Genomic DNA, 17648 nt, shown 5'->3' with positions numbered 1-17648 from the left:
GTTAAGGGTATTTTGGTCTTTTCGTAAATCAATTATTAATTTGATTTTGGGGTATTAAGTTGTGGTAAAAGTTTATCCCAATCAGTTTTCACAATTAGAAAATAAGTTAGGGCTTTGAATTAAAGGAGAAAAGAAGAAAAGGGAGAAGAAGACGCATGAACGCCAAGAATTCGTTGCGAAGATTTTATCGGGAATGATCCCTACTAGGTATGTGAAATCATTCGATGATGGGTTCTTCATCCACACCCAATTTGTTTTATTTTATTAAAGTTGAGTTAGTGAATGATGAACAATGGAAGTTCTTGACGAAATATTTCAAATCCTTGTTGGTTGAATTGTAATTCTTCTCTTGTAGTTTTACTCCATGTTTTCGGACTATTTTTTGGTCTAAACTATTGGGTAATAAGTTATATAGGGATCCTAGGTGTTTGGGGAGGGATCCATGGGAGTTGGGAGGTTTTGGATATGAAAAAACGAATAAGAAAAGTTGAAAGTCCTGTCAGACACACCTTCGGGCGCCACGCCTGCCAGAGCGCCTCAAGGAAGGCTCTGTCTGACAGGCCCTGGCGTAGCGAGCCAGCCAGAGCGCCCCAAATCATGGTTTGTCAGACAGATCCTAGCGCCCCATGCCTCTCAGAGTGCCTCAACCCCCTGGAGACTCCGTTCTTTCCCTATCTTTTAGTACTAGTTCCTAAGTGATGTATCCTTCATTACTAGTTGATTTCAACCCTATAAAGTATATCCAAACATCATTAAATCATTCATAAAAATGAGATCATGATCCTTGATCCATAATCCAAATTCAAAGGAAGTTAGGATCAAAGTCAAGAAAGTAAGAAGTCAAGTTTAAAGTTATGAGGTGAGTATAAGTAAAGTTTTCAAAGTTCTTAGAGTCTTACTTACACATTTTAATACGTTTTAAGGCTCAAGTTCGAGTTAAGGAAAATATTAAAAGTTGAGTTTATTTCGCAAAAAGTATAAGTGGACTAAGTATCCGCTAAGAGCTAAAATTTCAAGTTGAGTAAAGAGCAAGAGTTGAGTTCATTTCTCTAAAGTTTATAAAAGGGGGGACTAAGTATTCCCAAAATGTTGATAAATTTTTCACATTTAAGGAAACTATGATTTCCAAAGGAGTTTTGAACTAAAAAGGGGAACATCAATTCCAAAAAGAAGCTTTTTAAAGCTAAAGGGTTCAGTAAACTATCTCAACCCAAAGGAAGAAAATTTTTATTTAAAAACTATGAGCTAAAGTATGTTTTGTAGTAGTATTGAGAACCGATGTGGTAATGAGAGTTCAGATAACTCAAGTCCCCATGTAAACCATATAGACATCATGGGTATTCACATGTCATACTTTTTAGATGATCACGTAAGGTTAGACAGTGGATCCACTAGGTAGAGGATGTTCTATGTCATGGCAAAGTATAGGACAGTTCTGGCAGCATGGATTTGATATTGTATCAGCACTTAGGCTTATAGTGGTGGTTGTCAATTAGACAAAACTCGTATAGAAAACTATATTACATTCATATATAAGTAAAGTCAAGTTTATTATTGTTATATCTTTAATGAAGTAAGAATTGCACTGTCTTATCAGTTTTACATGTATGTATTGCATATATTATTCTTGCTTTATATTGAGATGTTATCTTTTGAGTTGAGCAGATTCAACGTAAGTTCATTCTTACTCCATTTCAAGCTTTATACTTGTACTTAGCATTCCAGCTCACGTACTCGTACATTCAATGTACTGATGTCAGTTGGCCTATATCATTTTATGATGCAGACGTAGGTAACCAGGATCATCCACAGCACTCTATTGATCCAGATTGAGCTCCACCGTCAGTAGTGAGCCTCCTTGCGTTCCGGAGGACATCTATTTCATTTGATTAGTATTTTAGTTGTATGATGTTGTGGGGTCTGTCCCAACTTCACTCTTTAATCTATTTATAGGCTTCGTAGACAGTTAGTGATTCAGCTGAAGTCGTTTTACTTATTGAGATTTAAGTGTCATTTTGGCCAGATATTATATGAGTGTTGGTATTGAACATAATTTATTTCATAAGTAGTTGAGTTTAGTCTTTCGCTGAGTTAAGTAAGACATATCAAGGGTTTGCTTGGGAGCCAACAATGGTCTCCAAGTGCCGGCCACGTCCAGGGTGTAGGCTCGGGGCATGATACAATTTACTTGAAATTACGAGGTCATGACGAATAGAATAATATTCAAGAATGTATTCAGCTAAGCTCAAAGCCTCGTCATATCCATGAAATCAGACAATGATATATCAGGATGAGTTCAACCATGCATTATCATTATATCAACATTTGGAAATCTTGTGTATAAGATTGGATGACAACATCGAAAGAAATTAAAAGATGTTTTAATCAAGGGGAGTATAATACGTGTTGCACTATTTTTTCCTTGGCCGAGATTTTGTCCCACTGGAATTTCCTGGCAAGGTTTTTAATGAGGCAACAAATAATGTGTATCAAAAGATATGTGTACTCTTTTTCCTTCACTAGAATTTTTCCCACTGAATTTTTTCTAGTATGATTTTAAAGAGGCACATTATCTACGGACACCACGGGGGAGTGTTGTAAATCCATTGAATTGTGTGGATAGTACTTTAGATATACTCAGGACTTAATTGTATTCATGTATACATGTTTCCAAGGTGATAAAAATCATTTGGATAACTATGTATCTCCTAATTTGTGACCTTTGGGAGTGATATCTCATCACTATAAATAGAGATATCACTCACCATTTGGTAGATACACTTGAATAGAAGAAAAGTTATATCTTCCATCTTACTTCTCTTGTCTTCTTATCTTAATACTTATGTTATTTTGAGCTTGAATTTATAACAATTAGATAATTTTAAAATATTTTAATAATTTTGATGATAATTTGTGGAAACATTTTTTATTGAAGTGCTAGGAATAATGTTTATGTTTACAAAAATCAAAGCCCTATGGTATAAAACAAGAAATAAGACCCTTTTTTTTCTCCAAGAACAAAGACCTTGACTATCAATATTGATGTCACTAGTTGGAAGATCTTCATCCATGGTTATCAATGATAGAGAATAACGAATCACACATGTACAAGTTCTGGTTAGGGGTGTATATGGTCGGGTTGGTACAGATTTTTTAAATATTAAATCAAACCATTTGTGTCGGATTTTTAAATCTATAAACCAAACCAAACCAATCAAACTCGGGTTTTTCAACCTCGGGTTTTTTCAAATTTTTGAGTTTCTCTCTAAAGTATTCATACAAAAATATAATTTACTTGTAATTCAAATATTTCTTCAGTTCTACCAAAAATACAACTATTTAAGGTGTTTCGAAGAATATGACAAACAATGATATGATTAATGACACTAAATTGATTTCCTTTTTGCAAATATTCAATATTATTGTCATTCTTAGTGTTAAATTGATTCTCTTTTTGCATTAGTATTAATTTGATTTTGATTTAAGTTTTATTATAATTACCAACACTTGTGGACTAAAATCTTTATGGAGCTATCCAAAATTCTAAGATTTAAACTTGAAATAATATATTAAACGATAAATACTACGAAAAAATATAAGACATATTTAAAAGTTATATCAAAGTAAATATTTGTATGTGTAAAATAAAACTCTAAAATTATACAATGTCGGGTTGGTTTGGTCTCGGGTTGATTTTTTTAGTTAAAACCAAACCAAGTCAAATATAGTCGGGTTTTTTATCAATACCAAACCAAGTCAAACCAACCATTAGTCGGGTTTTTTCGGGTTGACTCGATTTGCGGTTTGATTCAATTTTTTTCGATCGATTTTGTACACCCCTAATTCTGATAATGCTGGATCCACATACTTTCTATCATCAATTTAATTAATACATAATTAAAAATTACATATAAATTGTAATGACCCGGGTGGTCATTTTTGTAAACTTTTGTAAAATAAGTATTTTTACCCCTCTCGATAGTTGCCTCGAGTTATTTTTGATCAATTGATAAAGTTGGTTTGAAAATTTAAAACTATTTATTTAAATACGGTTAGTTAATTGACGAATATTTATAAAATAATTAATTTAATTGATAATAACAGGCCAAATATGAAATTTATTAAACCTCTATACCATTTAACCCATATATAATAAATTAGTAAATAAAAATTATCACTTTTAGTACATAATTAATTTAGAAAAGAAAAATAAAGAGAGGGAAGAAACAAATTTTGCATGATGACGTCCAACAGAAAAGCACGAAGAGCTTCAAGCAAACAAATTCTTTTACCCAATTTCAACTTTTCTGTAGTCTTAAATAAATTATTCATTATAGGAGTATTATTATATCATGACAACAATTAATTTGTAAAAGCAAAAAAAGTGGAAGAGAAAAGTTTGATTGGTATATGAAACTAACGATCTGGAAGGTTGGATTTGGTTCAGATTAATAATTAATGTTATTTCTTTTTATATGAAAATGTTAATGGAGAATTACGGTTGTTTCATTTTATATGAAAATGTTAATGGAGAATTACGACAAATGATTGGTCATTAATAGTCTAATGATAGAGTAGTTACAAGGATTGGGTTTGATAAAAGGAGGAAAATAATTAATTCTAAATAGTTCTTTTATCACAGATTGCTAAGTATGTAGTTTTAATTTATTTTTGGGATAAATAACTGTTGGATATGTAGCAAGAATTGATGGAAAATAGAGGGAAAGAGAGGAACATGAAAAGTTGCGAACTTGAAGAGTTGGGAACTTGAAAGTCCTCTTATGCTTTGATGAAAAAGGCATTTGTCCCTCATCGGTGGTGGAAAGACAAATAGGAGAGTTTAAATATAGAAAACTCCTATTAATTGTTAAAAAGGGTTGGAAAAAGGGATCACCTCGCGCCGCCGCCATCGTCAAACGATCAATCAAGAGATTATTTTTTGGACAAAGTTGTTTTAGTTATTTAATAAATTATTTACTTGATTAATTAATTAAATGGTCAAAATATTTTCAATTAATTAGTTGATAACAGAAACTTTTTCAGTTATTTAGTTGAAATTTACTGAAATGTTTTAGTTGATTAAGCCAACCTGACTCGGATCCGCGCGCAACCCTTTTGATTTAAAAGTTTTCCCAATTTATTTAAATTTCCGTCATTTTTGAAAATGACTATTCTAAAAGGTTGCAACTTTTCAGGAACAGTCAGTACCATTTGAAAGGTTGCAAACTTTCATTAGTGGTCGTGTGGATTCTGAAAGGGTGCAACCTTTCGAAACATGTTCCTCTTGCCTATAAGTACCATTCACTCTTTAGAATTTTTCCTTACGAACTTTTCTGATCTTTTCTTCTTCTTCTGCACAACAAATTACTTCGTGTATTTTACTGTTGCTGTGTGGTTAGTTGACACCAGAATTTTTGGTATCAATACTCTGGTGATTGAGATCATTTTTCCCTGGGAGGTCATATTCTAAATCAAACCTCGGATACTAGAGGGGAATAATTTCCTTAAGTGGACACTGTGGGTTCAGTGGACTTGATCTTTTTCTGTTCAAATTTTTCCAGATTATGGTATGTTGCAGATTTTAATTTTTTTTCTTAATTAATTTATATTCATCTCTTATACTGATTCTGTAAACTTTAGTTACTTCGTGTTTCTTGCAAAGTTTTATCTGAATCAGAAATTCTTGTTTTCAAAGAAAGACTAGCAACAATCTTAAGGAAATTATTTTATTATATACAAATCTGTGTTTTTGACGGAGACAAAAATCTTCCCGATTTTATACTCCTTGATGTCTGCAATTATAAGTTATTGCTTACTAAGACTATCGATTTTTGTTTATCAGAAATGGCAAATAACGGTGTTACAGTGATTGTTGTTGCACCAAACCAAACTGTTGTACCACAAGCAGAAAAACTGGGTAAATTCACTGGTGTAAATTTCAAAGGAGGGCAGCAACAGGTAATTTTCTGGATTATCACTCTTGGTCTCCAAAAATTTACCAATGAAGAAACTCCGGTGTCTGCTGATAATATGTCAGACAGACAAAAATTCATGATTATTGAAGTATGGAAACAGGCAGACTTCCTATGTAAAGGCTACATCTTGAGTGTTTTAGAGGATGACTTATATAATGTCTATAGTGCAATAACAATTTCAAAAGAGATGTGGTTGCACTTGAGAAGAAATATAAAACAGAAGATGCATGCTTGAAAAAAAAATTGTGGTCGCAAAGTTTTTAGACTATAAAATGGTAGATAGTAAAACTATTGGATCACAAGTACAGGAACTTCAACTTATTCTCCATGATCTGTTGCTGAAGATATGGTAGTAAATGAAGCTTTTTTTGTCGCTGCAATGATCGAGAAGTTGCCTCCTTTGTGGCAATTTCAAGAATTATCTAAAGCACAAGCTTAAAAAAGCTTGAATATCTTGTGATTCGGCTCAAGATTGAGGAGATAACAAAAACGCCGAAAATAAGTCTCGTAAAAGCTCAACATTCATTGGAGTTAATATTGTTGAAGAAGCTCCTACCGAAGATAAAAAGAGAAATAAGTCCAATGGGCAGAAGTCAGAATAGGCCAAGAAGAAATTCAAAGGAAACTGTTACAACTGTGGTAAGGTCGGTCATAGGTATTCTGATTGTCTTGCTTCAAGAAAGGACAAAGACAGGCAAATGCAAAGTCAAGCAAACATTGTGGAAAAGATGGAAGATGCAGATGAATTGTGTGCAATGATCTCGGAGTGTAACTTGATTGGAAATCTCAAGGAGTGGTATCTCGACTCGGATGCCAATCGACTCATTTGCTCTGCGAAAGAAGCCTTTGCAACGTACAATCCTGTTGAGTACGATGAAGATATGTTCATGAGAAACACAGCAACAGCAAGGATTGCAGGAACTAGAAAGTAATATTCAAAATGTCATTCGGTAAGGTGTTGACTTTGAACAGTGTTCTGTATGTCCTACTATTAGGAAGAATTTAGTTTCTGTTGCACTACCCTTAAGAAGGGGTTTATGTGTATCCTAGTTAGTGATTGTAATATGTAAGAATGAAATATTCATAGGAAAGGGCTACCTCTATAAGGGTCTTTCAAACTGAATGTAATGGTTGTCGACACTATTAATAAGAATTCTACTTCTGTTTACTTATTGGAGTCAAATGATTTATGCCATGCTCGTTTGGGACATGTAAATTACAAAGCCTTGCGGAAATTGGTTACTCTAGAAGTATTGTCTGATTTTAAATGCGATAAATTAAAATGCAAAATTTGTGTGATAAGTAAGTTTGTTAAACATCCTTATAAGTTTATTGAAATAAATTTCAAAACTTTAGAATTAATTCACACAGATATATCCGATATGAAGTTGACACCATCTCGTGGTGAAAAAAGTATTTTATAACTTTTATTGACGACTGCACTCAATTTTTTTAAAGTATATTTGCTTAATAGTAAAGATGAAGCAATTGATGCATTTAAGCAATACAAAAATGAAGTGGAAAACCAATTGAATCTAAAGATAAAAATAATTCGGAGTGATAGATGCGGAGAATATGAATTTCCTTTTGCAGAGATATGTTTGGAATATGGTATAATTCATCAAACTACTGCACCTTATACACCACTGTCAAATGGTTTGGCGGAACAAGAGAACAGAACATTAAAGGAAATGATGAATGCCTTGATGATCAATTGTGGAGCACCACGAAACTTTGGGGGGAAGCCATCCTTACGGCTAATAAGATACTCAATAGGGTACCCCATCAAAAAACACAATCAATTCCATATGATTTGTGAAAAGGAAGGAAACCCAACTTGAAATATTTCAAAGTGTGATGGTATTTAAACAAGGTAGAGGTTCCTTTACCGAAGAGGGTTAAAATTGGACTCAACATAATAGACTGTGTATTTATCATTTATGTTGTGAACAGTAAGGCCTGTCGGTTTTTTGTTCACAAATCTGATAATCCTGAGATTTATGTTAATACGATAATTGAGTCAAAAAATGCAGAGTTTTTTGAAAATATTTATCCGTATAAAACTGAATATGAGTCGACAAGTGAAAGACCTAAACGACAATGAGAAAAATCAACAGAACATAAACTAACTAGTGAGGATCTTAGGAGTAGTACTCGTTAACGGAAACATGTTTCTTTCGGACCAGATTTGGTGGCAGTATTGCTTGAAAATGAGCCTCAAACATTTAAAGCAGTTATGTCTTCGTCTGAGTCAATTTATTGGAAGGAAACAGTCAATAATGAGATCGAATCAATTTTAAGTAAGCATACTTGGAAATTGGCTGATCTCCTCCGGGAAATAAAACTTTAGGATCAAAATGGATCTTTAAAAAGGAAAATGAAACCTGATGGGACTATTGACAAATATAAGGCTAGACTGGTAGTCGAAGGGTATAAAAAAAAGGAAGGTCTGAATTACTTTGACACATACTCTCCAGTAATAAGGATAACATCAATTAGGATGTTAATAGTACTAGCAACAGTGCATGATCTTAAAATCTACCAAATGGATGTAAAGCCAACCTTCTTAAATGGAGAGTTGGAGGAAGAAATTTACATGGAACAACCTGGAGGGTTTATAATTCCTGGTAAAGAAAAGAAAGTGTGCATACTTGTGAAGTCACTTTATGGACTCAAGCAAGCACCCAAACAATGGAATGCTAAATTTGACCAAACTATGTTAGAAAATGGATTCAAGATTAACGAATGTGATAAATGTGTTTACATTAAAAACTTTATGAATCATGAAGTCATTGTTTCTTTGAATGTTAATGACATGTTAATAATGAGTAAAGACGTTGACGATATAAATGTTACTAAGCGCATGTTGTCCAGCAAGTTTGATATGAAGGACTTAGGAGTTGCTGATTTGATCTTAGGGGTTAGGATTATCAAAACTGCTCAGGGACTAGCATTATCTCAATCGTATTAGATTGAAAGAGTATTGAATAAGTTCAAGTACTTGAATTTCAATATTATCAAAATTCCAATTGATTTAAGTTGTACATTTCAAAAAAATGAAGGTCAAAGTGATTCTCAATTGGAATATGCCAGAGTATTGGGAAGCTTGATGTATATTATGAATTATACACGAGCAGATGTTCTATTAGCAAACTGAGTCAGTTAACTAATAATTCGAATCAAACTAACTGCATGGCAATGAAACATGTGTTGGGATATCTGAAATATACACAACACTATGCTTTGCAGTATAATAAATATCCTGCTGCGATTGGAAGATATAGTGATGAAAATTGGATCACTGTGTCAAATGAAGTAAAATCCATAAGTGGTTATGTGTTCATAGTTGGTGGAGGAGCAGTCTCTTGGAAGTCGATCAAACAGACATGTATTGCTCGCTCCACAATTGACTATGTAAAATCAAGTGATAATGTGTCAGATCCACTAATGAAAGGCATAGTGAGAGAGATAATTCAAAGATCATCTAAGGGAATGGGTTTACGGCTTTAGACAAGTTAGCATGACGGTAACTCTATCTAGCAGACAGGAGATCCCATCAAGGAGAAAATAAAGTTCTGGCTGACGGTTCAAAATTATCAATTAACTCAATTCATTCTCATGTGAAGAAAATGTTCGGGAACAAGGTTAAGACTTTAGGCTTGTTAATGAGGTAATAAAGCTTAAAGTTTTTAATGATTTTCTAAGTTTAGTAGATTTGACCAAATAGTGTATCTACGAGATGACATGGTTAGAAATCGCCTATGTAAGTGTAAAGTGAAAGCCGCTTCAAAGAGAATTTTATGTCAAAAGTCTATTCTCTATACACTCATGAAACCAGAAGATGTTAATGGCTGAAATGAACATAATTGTATGAACCATAAATAGTAAAGGGTTAATTGTGTGACATATGGTTATCTAGGTATACACCAAATCTCGACGGTTCAAAGATATCACAACTACCGATTGACCGAGTATATCCGATATATGTTCACTACGAAAAGTCCAAAGGGAAACCTACTAATCCAGATGCAATTAATCCTTGCCTATAAAATACACACTTGTCTGTGCATTCTAATGTTATAACAATTCCCCATCAATGTGGGGGATTGTTGGGTATGTAGCAAGAATAGATGGGAAATAGAGGGAAAGAGAGGAACTTGAAAAGTTGCGAACTTGAAGAGTTGGGAACTTGAAAAGTCCTCTTATGCTTTGATGAAAAAGGCATTTGTCCTCATTAGTAGTGGAAAGAAAAATAGGAGACTTAAAATATATAAACACTCATATTAAGAGGGACCCCCCTTGCGCCGCCGTCGTCGTCGCTCGCTCATCTCGACTTCGGCTTCGGCTTTAGCAAATGATTGATCGAGAGATTATATTTGGACAAAGTTTGTTTTAATTATTTAATGAATTATTTATTTAATTAATTAATTAAATGGACAAAATATTTTCAATTAATTAATTGATAAGAAAAACTTTTTCAGTTATTTAATTGAAATTAACCAAAATGTTTCAATTTTTTAGTTGATTAACTCGACCTGACTCGAATCCGTGCGCGACCCGTTTGATTTAAAAATTTTCCCGTTTTATTTAAATTTTCGGCCATTTTTGAAACTGACTGTTCTGAAAGGTTGCAACTTTTCAGGAACAGTCAGTACCATTTGAATGGTTGCAAACTTTCATTAATATTCGTGTGGATTCTGAAAGGGTTGCAACTTTTTGGAACCTGTTCCTCTTGCCTATATATATCATTCACTCTTTAGAATTTTTCTGATCTCTTCTTCTTCTGCAAAAAAATTACTTCGTGTATTTTACTGTTGTTGTTTGGTTCGCTGACACCGGAGTTTTTGGTATCTATACTTTGGTGATTGAGATCATTTTTCCCTGGGAAGTCATATTCCAAAATCAAACCTCGGATACTAGAGGGAAATAATTTCCTTAAGGGGACACTGTGAGTTCAGTGGACTTGATCTTTTTCTGTTCAAATTTTTCCAGATTCTAGTACGTTGCAAATTATAATTTTTTTCCTTAATTAATTTCTGTTCATCTCTTGTACTGATTCTGTAAACTTTAGTTACTTTGTGTTTCTGTAAAGTTTTATCAAAATCAGTAATTCTGATTTTAAAACACAGACTGGCAACAATAATTAATTAAAAGTATTGGTCATTTGTATGATTGACCATATCTTGGAAAGTGTAAAGTTAGGTTGATAATCATCAACAATCAATTTTGTTGAAATCACTTTTCACTCTTCTATATTGATATTAGTTGGGGAAATTTTGAGACTTAATCCTACGCTTGAAATTTTGAAAAGATGAAGGTTGATATGTTAATTGGTATCAAGTTTTACAAACTTGATTATAAATTTAAGTTAGTTTTGAGTCTAGGCTTCATATAGTAATATGAGTGTTGTTAGTTTTGAAAGCTTATTGTGATTATGTATGTGAATTGATTGCTTTGAGTTGGAAGTTCAACAAATGGGAAAGGCTCAAGTCTCGGATTAAATTGTTATTGGATTCAGGCAAGTGAATTACTAAATCCTTGCTAAGTGTATGGAATGCTTATATTTCCTTGTGGTATATGTTTGGGAGTAATGAGACTTGGTGATGGGTTGACTTGTCTACATTGATTAATTCTAGTGATGAAAACAAAGGGCAATAAAAGGCAATGTGAATAATTGCTTGTGTGTGATTTGTTGATAATGGAGAATGATTTGAAAGGCTTGTTGAATCATTGTTGATGTTGTTGTGAATTGTGCAATGTTATGAAAATGGTCATCTCCTTGTTATATTTGTGAACATGTCATTTGCATTATTGTGAGACATGGTTATGACAAGTGTTATGTGCATTGAGAAAGAATGAGAAATTAAAGAGGATGTACCATTTCAAGGATCGTATCGCACGCCGTGATGAATACTATATATTAAGGGACGTATCGCGCACTGCGATAGTTACTATTATCAAGGATTGTATCGCACGCCGCGATAGATGCATGGACTGATATGTCCCCCATGGGTCCCGAACTGAGAGACAGCGGGTGTGTCTCACTAGGTCATACATGCATCATTATACTTGACATAGCATTCCATTGCATTGCACATACTTATCATTAGTGAACTTGATTTTGTGTTTTGTTGATTTTGTGAACGTTTTTTTGTGGAATTAGTGATTGATGAATACTGAGCTTGCTTTTGAGGATATGTAATTTGTTAAAGTATTATTTGTTGAGGATATGTAATTTCTTAAAGTTTTGTCGTGGAGGACATGTAATTTGTTAAAGTGTTGTCGTTGAGGACATATAATTTGTCAAAGTGTTGTTGTTGAGGATACATAATTTGTCTAAGTGTTGTTGTTGAACTATATGCGCTGTAAACTGTAAGTTGTTAGGTTGGGCTGATTTTTATGCAGGTTGTAGTTGTGAATGTTCGGTTGGGGTGGTAGGAGTACCCGTATTTCATCCCCTTAGCTTGTGTTTAGAGGTTTACTTGCTGAGTACCGTGTGGTTTGGTACTCACGTATTGCTTCTATAATTTTTTTGTAGATTATTAACATGGAACTTTGTGATATATATTCTCTTTTTTTCTGAGGCTTTTTGGAGATTTGTGAGTAGTTGTTTGTTATCTCAGCAGACCTTCTTACTCATGTTTATGATTTTGTTCTACTCTCAAAACAATGTCATATGAGACTTATATTTTCTTTTAATTAAATTGTAATAGTTTAGAGGTTTGTACACATGACAATCAGGTTTTGGGAGTATAATTTAAGTTGATAGTAAATTTTTCACATTTTATTGTAATAATTGAGCTTTAAACTGACTTGTCTTGATGGGATAAGACGAGTGTCATCACGTCCATTTTTTAATCGTTACATAAATTTACTAAACTATTACTATTACTATATAAGAAAAGAGAAAAAGCACACACCAGACTATCACATTTGAACATGAGCTATGTGTTTATCATTTCATTGAGTTGCTTGTCTTACTGGTTTAAGCCTAACTTTCTAAGTAAAAAGATTTGGGGCTTGTACTTAAAAACATTTTTAAGCAACATCCTTTTTTTATTTTTTACTTTTATTTTTATTTCAACTGATTTGAAGCTTTTCACGTAATTTCATATTAACTAATTATATTTTGTATTCGTATTTTATTTATTCCATCTTTCATTTTAAAATTAAAATATTTCATATTTTTAAATTTCATCAAAAAGAATTTGTTTTATATAATTAAAATATTATTATTAAGAAACTCATCCACATAAAAGAATTTTTACTATAAAAAACAAATTAAATATGTATTACTTAATTAAGCGTAGAAGATACTTAATTAAGATAGCAGATATCTGCGATGTTATAAATTTAATTTTTTTATTTATTTGTCCATTTTTTATTAAAATATTGTCTTTTATTTCAAATATTAATGGTAGATCATTAATATTATATCTATAAAAAAAATATTGTTGAATTAAAAAATTAATAATATCACAAATAAACATTACGAATATAAAATAACAATGATTAGGCATGTGCAAAGCACAAGCTTCCCCTTTCTAGTATTTAAACAAAAGTGAAACAACATATATATAAGAGAAACAATAAGTGAATTTTGCTTATTTGTTTATGATTTGGGGGATGAGTGACGCAATTCTCGAAATGATTGGATACGTTTTGATGATGTATTTAGTTTTAAAAGTTGAAAATTTGAAAAAATTGACCAATGACAATATTTGAGATGGGCAAGGTTGAATCAAAATTTAGTGATTCCACCATATATGAAGTATTATTTATGACCTAGTTGGACGTTCGATACGAATTTTTGAGTCTTTCAATGGTATTTTAGATCTTTGTTAGATTTTTTATTTTCTTTTAAATTTTGAATTGACTATGGTCAACGTTTTGTCGGAATGACCTTGGAATAGTGATTTGATATTTTCAATAGGTACAATTCTATTTTATGATCAATTTGTATTATTTTTCAGTTTCATTTTATATGTCACTTTTTTATTTTGTATTTATATTAAGAGATAATGTAATTTTACTCTTTTATCTTTATTTAATGTTCTCTTAAGTCAATTTTATAATAAATGATGAATACATTTTCAAGATTAATTAACTACTCTATCAAGTGTATAATATACAAAATATGATAATTTATGCATAAATTTTATAAAATGACAAGTATTGTAATCCAGCAATTTATATAAAGGAATGACATATAAAATAGGAGAGAGGTAGTATTGATTTGTATTGTATGGTTGAAGAATTACAACATGAAACACATTATTTCTTAAAGATCGTCTTTAATTTGTACAACATGCAAAAACTAGAAGTGAGGCATCTCACTTTGTTAATTGCTTTGTAAGCAAGCTAAGAAAGGCCATGAAAAAAAGAAGTAAAATTGTGCAAAAATGGAATTGTAATGGTTAAACAACCTTTCATCTTTTAGATGAAAAATGAAAAAAGAAAAAAAAAGAATATATCCATTTCTTCCTTTCAACTCCACCATGGAAAATTATCCATACTTTGTTTCCTTGATAATTTTTTATATATATACATATACACATACACTTACAAGTAATTAAATTAGTATACACAAAATATAAACAACATGATAGAAACATCACGACCACCATCTTTCTCTATGATGTTATTAGTCATTTTATCATTTTTATCGATATTTTCTTTCACAAATACTCATGCTCATCATTGTAGTAATGATTTCTTGTCCGAGGCGAAGAATAGAAGTCTAATCAACATAACATTTTGCAAGAGATACACGGAAAGCAATGGAGTTGAAGTAGCCATACATCTACACGAAAACACTCGAAAAATTGATATAATGGTGGGAGCTAAGTTAAAAGAAGAAGAAGAAACAGGATGGCTAGCATGGGGTTTGAATCCTGGTGAAGAAGCTAGAATGATTGGAACACAAGCTCTTATAGGTATAAAGACTAAGAATAAAGGGCTACTTAAGGATACATACAATATTACTGGTTATACAAAGTTAGGTTGTCAATTATTGCCTTCTCCTATTGACTTAAACATAAGTAATTTCAAATTTATTCATATTACTGAACTTGAATATCATGTTATATTAGCAACTATTATTCTTCCAAATCAATACGATTTGTCAAGGCTGAATCAAGTGTGGCAAGTTGGAATTAATATTGGGGCAGTAGAGACTAAAGAACTAAAGATGCATGGTAAAGGCCTCATGAATTATGATAGTAGTGAAACAATTAACTTGAGGACAGGCAAAGGTCGAGGCAATAGAATTCATAAATCTAGCAAAATAAGAAAAGTAAGTCAAGCTTCTATAATTCTTTTCAATTTTTTTTATTGTTATATAACAAAAATGTGTATGATATGTCAAAAATATTCTACTATCTAGTCTTAAACATAGCAGTTGGAACATTAATATAAAAAAATTGTCAAATAAAAAAAAATTAAACGAATAAATTGAGACATATAATATATATATATATATATATATATATATATATATATATATATATAATGCTCATGCATACTATATGCTTTTCATGAAGTTTTTCTTACTACACTTTGAGGGGGCGTTGGTAGGAAGAAAAGATATTCCTTTTTTGTATTCGGTATATAAGTAAAATATATTATCATAAAATGTCTCTATATAATCTAGATAAATTATTATTGTAGGAGACAAGGTGAGGAATAGGGATGCATTCAGGGTGTAGGATGAGATGACATTATTATTTATCTCATCCTGCATATATATCATACCAGCCTTAAAAGAAATGTGTGTTTCATTTTGAAAAAAATAAAAAAATTTAGTAAGGCTTCATTTTTATCACAAAAAGTGGACCCACAAATATAAAATATGAATCTATTGTTTGAGAGGTAAAAAATTTAGTTGTTTTTTTTATTTTTTACATAATTTATTTCATAATGATGAATTAAGAATATTTATTTATGTGCAGGTTCATGGGATATTAAATATTATTGGGTGGGGTGTAGTGCTTCCTATTGGTGTGATTATAGCAAGGAATTTTAGAGAGTTTCCATTACCTTGGTTGGGTTGGAAAAAATGTCATATTTCATGCCAAACAATTGGGTACCTTGTGGGAACAACAGGATGGGCTGTTGGAATATGGCTTGGTAAAGCATCAAAATATTATTCCTTTCCCAAACATGGAACTTATGGCCTTTTAATATTTGCTTTTGCCACTATACAAGTAAGACCCACATTCTCGATATTTCAATTTATTTGTTTTATTTTTAGTTTGATATGAAGTTTTAGAAAATAAAAAGATTTTTCAAAAAAAATTTGTGGTCTAGAATTAACGATATATGTAGAATATATCTAAATTTCTTTTAATCTAATGGTTTTTGCAGGACTCAACCTGAGTAAAACGTTGATAGTATCACTCAATATGTGTGAAATAAGAAAACGTATCATTCTTGTTAGAACAGGACTTATATAGTCACATATTGTTGTTGGCCACCTTTAACCTTTGATGATGTAAAATGACTTGTGGAAACCATCTAAATGACTCCTTAGTCATTTTTCTCCAAAAAATTACAACTTTACTTTAACATGAATGATACTTAAAAGAGTTTCATACAAGTATAACATCAAATATTTGTGAATGCAGATGCTGTTTTTCAAACTTAAACCGGGCGAAAGCGACAAATATCGTATGTATAGGAACATGTTTCATCATGTTGTTGGATATTCATTAATGATTGGGATCTGTATCAACATATTGAAAGGGATACATATAATACATCTGGACTACACATCCTGGAAACCAACTTATTTAGGAATAGTTAGTTGTTTGGCTTTCATCTTTCTTGTTTTTGAAATAGTATCTTGGTTCAAATTTTTGTGTGATAAGTTTGGGCTTTGGATCTTATGTGCCAAATGCATACCAAATAAGGAATCAAATGAGAAAAAAGGTTCAAAAAAAGATGGAAAAGCTCAATCACAAGTTCAACCTAGTGAAACACCAATAAGAGCTGATAATTAATTGCTACTATGTTTTGTTCAATTGTAAGTTTGTGTTAGAAGGTTATTTTACATCTTTTTGTGGTAGAATGTAGAGGCATATTTGGGATTTCTGAAGGATTGTATTCTACTATCGTTTTATATTTTCCTTTTTTAATTTTTTGTATTCGATATTTGATACTCGTTGAAGCTTGATTTAATCTACTATCAACATTGTTGTCACAAATATACGTTATCCGTTTCCAACTATTTTTAAATAGTTTTCCAATTGAAAAATGATCAGTAATAGCACCAGTATTTATAACTACAATTACCTTAGTTCTTTTCAAGCAAAACTATTATGTGTTAGCTACTAAGGAAAATATAAAATGTTTTTCAATATTCTCATGTTTGATTGGCTTAAATGTTTTGGAAAATAATTTTCAAATCAACTTATTTTCCTAAAATTTTAAGAAAAAAACTTACTTAAAAAAGTAAAGAAAACATTTTCTCAAAGCTCATTTTGAAACCTGGCATCTCAACTTTTCAACCAAACTCAAGTCTTAAGTGCCAATTTTCGATTCTATCATAAATCTGACTCTTAATTCTCTATTCTAGATCCAACTCTCGACCTCGATTCGACACCCAATTCTCAAGTTTCGAATTGAATCGGGATCAGATCACAGATTATGATTAGAGGTTGAATTTTTGGTCAA

The 17648-nt window shown here is 31.7% G+C and overlaps 1 protein-coding gene across 3 annotated transcripts; it reads left to right on the top strand.

Moving 5' to 3' along the window:
- The first annotated feature begins 14534 nt into the window (after positions 1 to 14534).
- On the top strand, positions 14535 to 17179 carry LOC104644869 (cytochrome b561 and DOMON domain-containing protein At4g12980-like). Of its 3 annotated transcripts, none has more exons than XM_069292562.1 (4): positions 14535 to 14977; positions 15068 to 15270; positions 15926 to 16180; positions 16601 to 17179. In XM_069292562.1, the coding sequence occupies exons 1-4, from the start codon at positions 14578 to 14580 to the stop codon at positions 16973 to 16975; spliced, it is 1233 nt and encodes a 410-aa protein (XP_069148663.1). In that variant the 5' UTR covers positions 14535 to 14577; the 3' UTR covers positions 16976 to 17179. The 3 variants fall into 3 exon arrangements, with proteins under 3 accessions (XP_069148663.1, XP_010313987.1, XP_010313986.1); XM_010315685.3 differs by having other exon boundaries at positions 14536 to 14911; XM_010315684.4 differs by having other exon boundaries at positions 14536 to 15270.
- The last annotated feature ends 469 nt before the right edge of the window (positions 17180 to 17648 follow it).

Source organism: Solanum lycopersicum, chromosome 12 (genome assembly GCF_036512215.1).
Source record: "Solanum lycopersicum chromosome 12, SLM_r2.1".
NCBI classification, from domain to species: Eukaryota; Viridiplantae; Streptophyta; class Magnoliopsida; order Solanales; family Solanaceae; genus Solanum; species Solanum lycopersicum.
The sequence above is the reverse complement of the archived record's forward strand: the minus strand, read 5'-3'. Positions and strand labels throughout refer to the sequence as shown.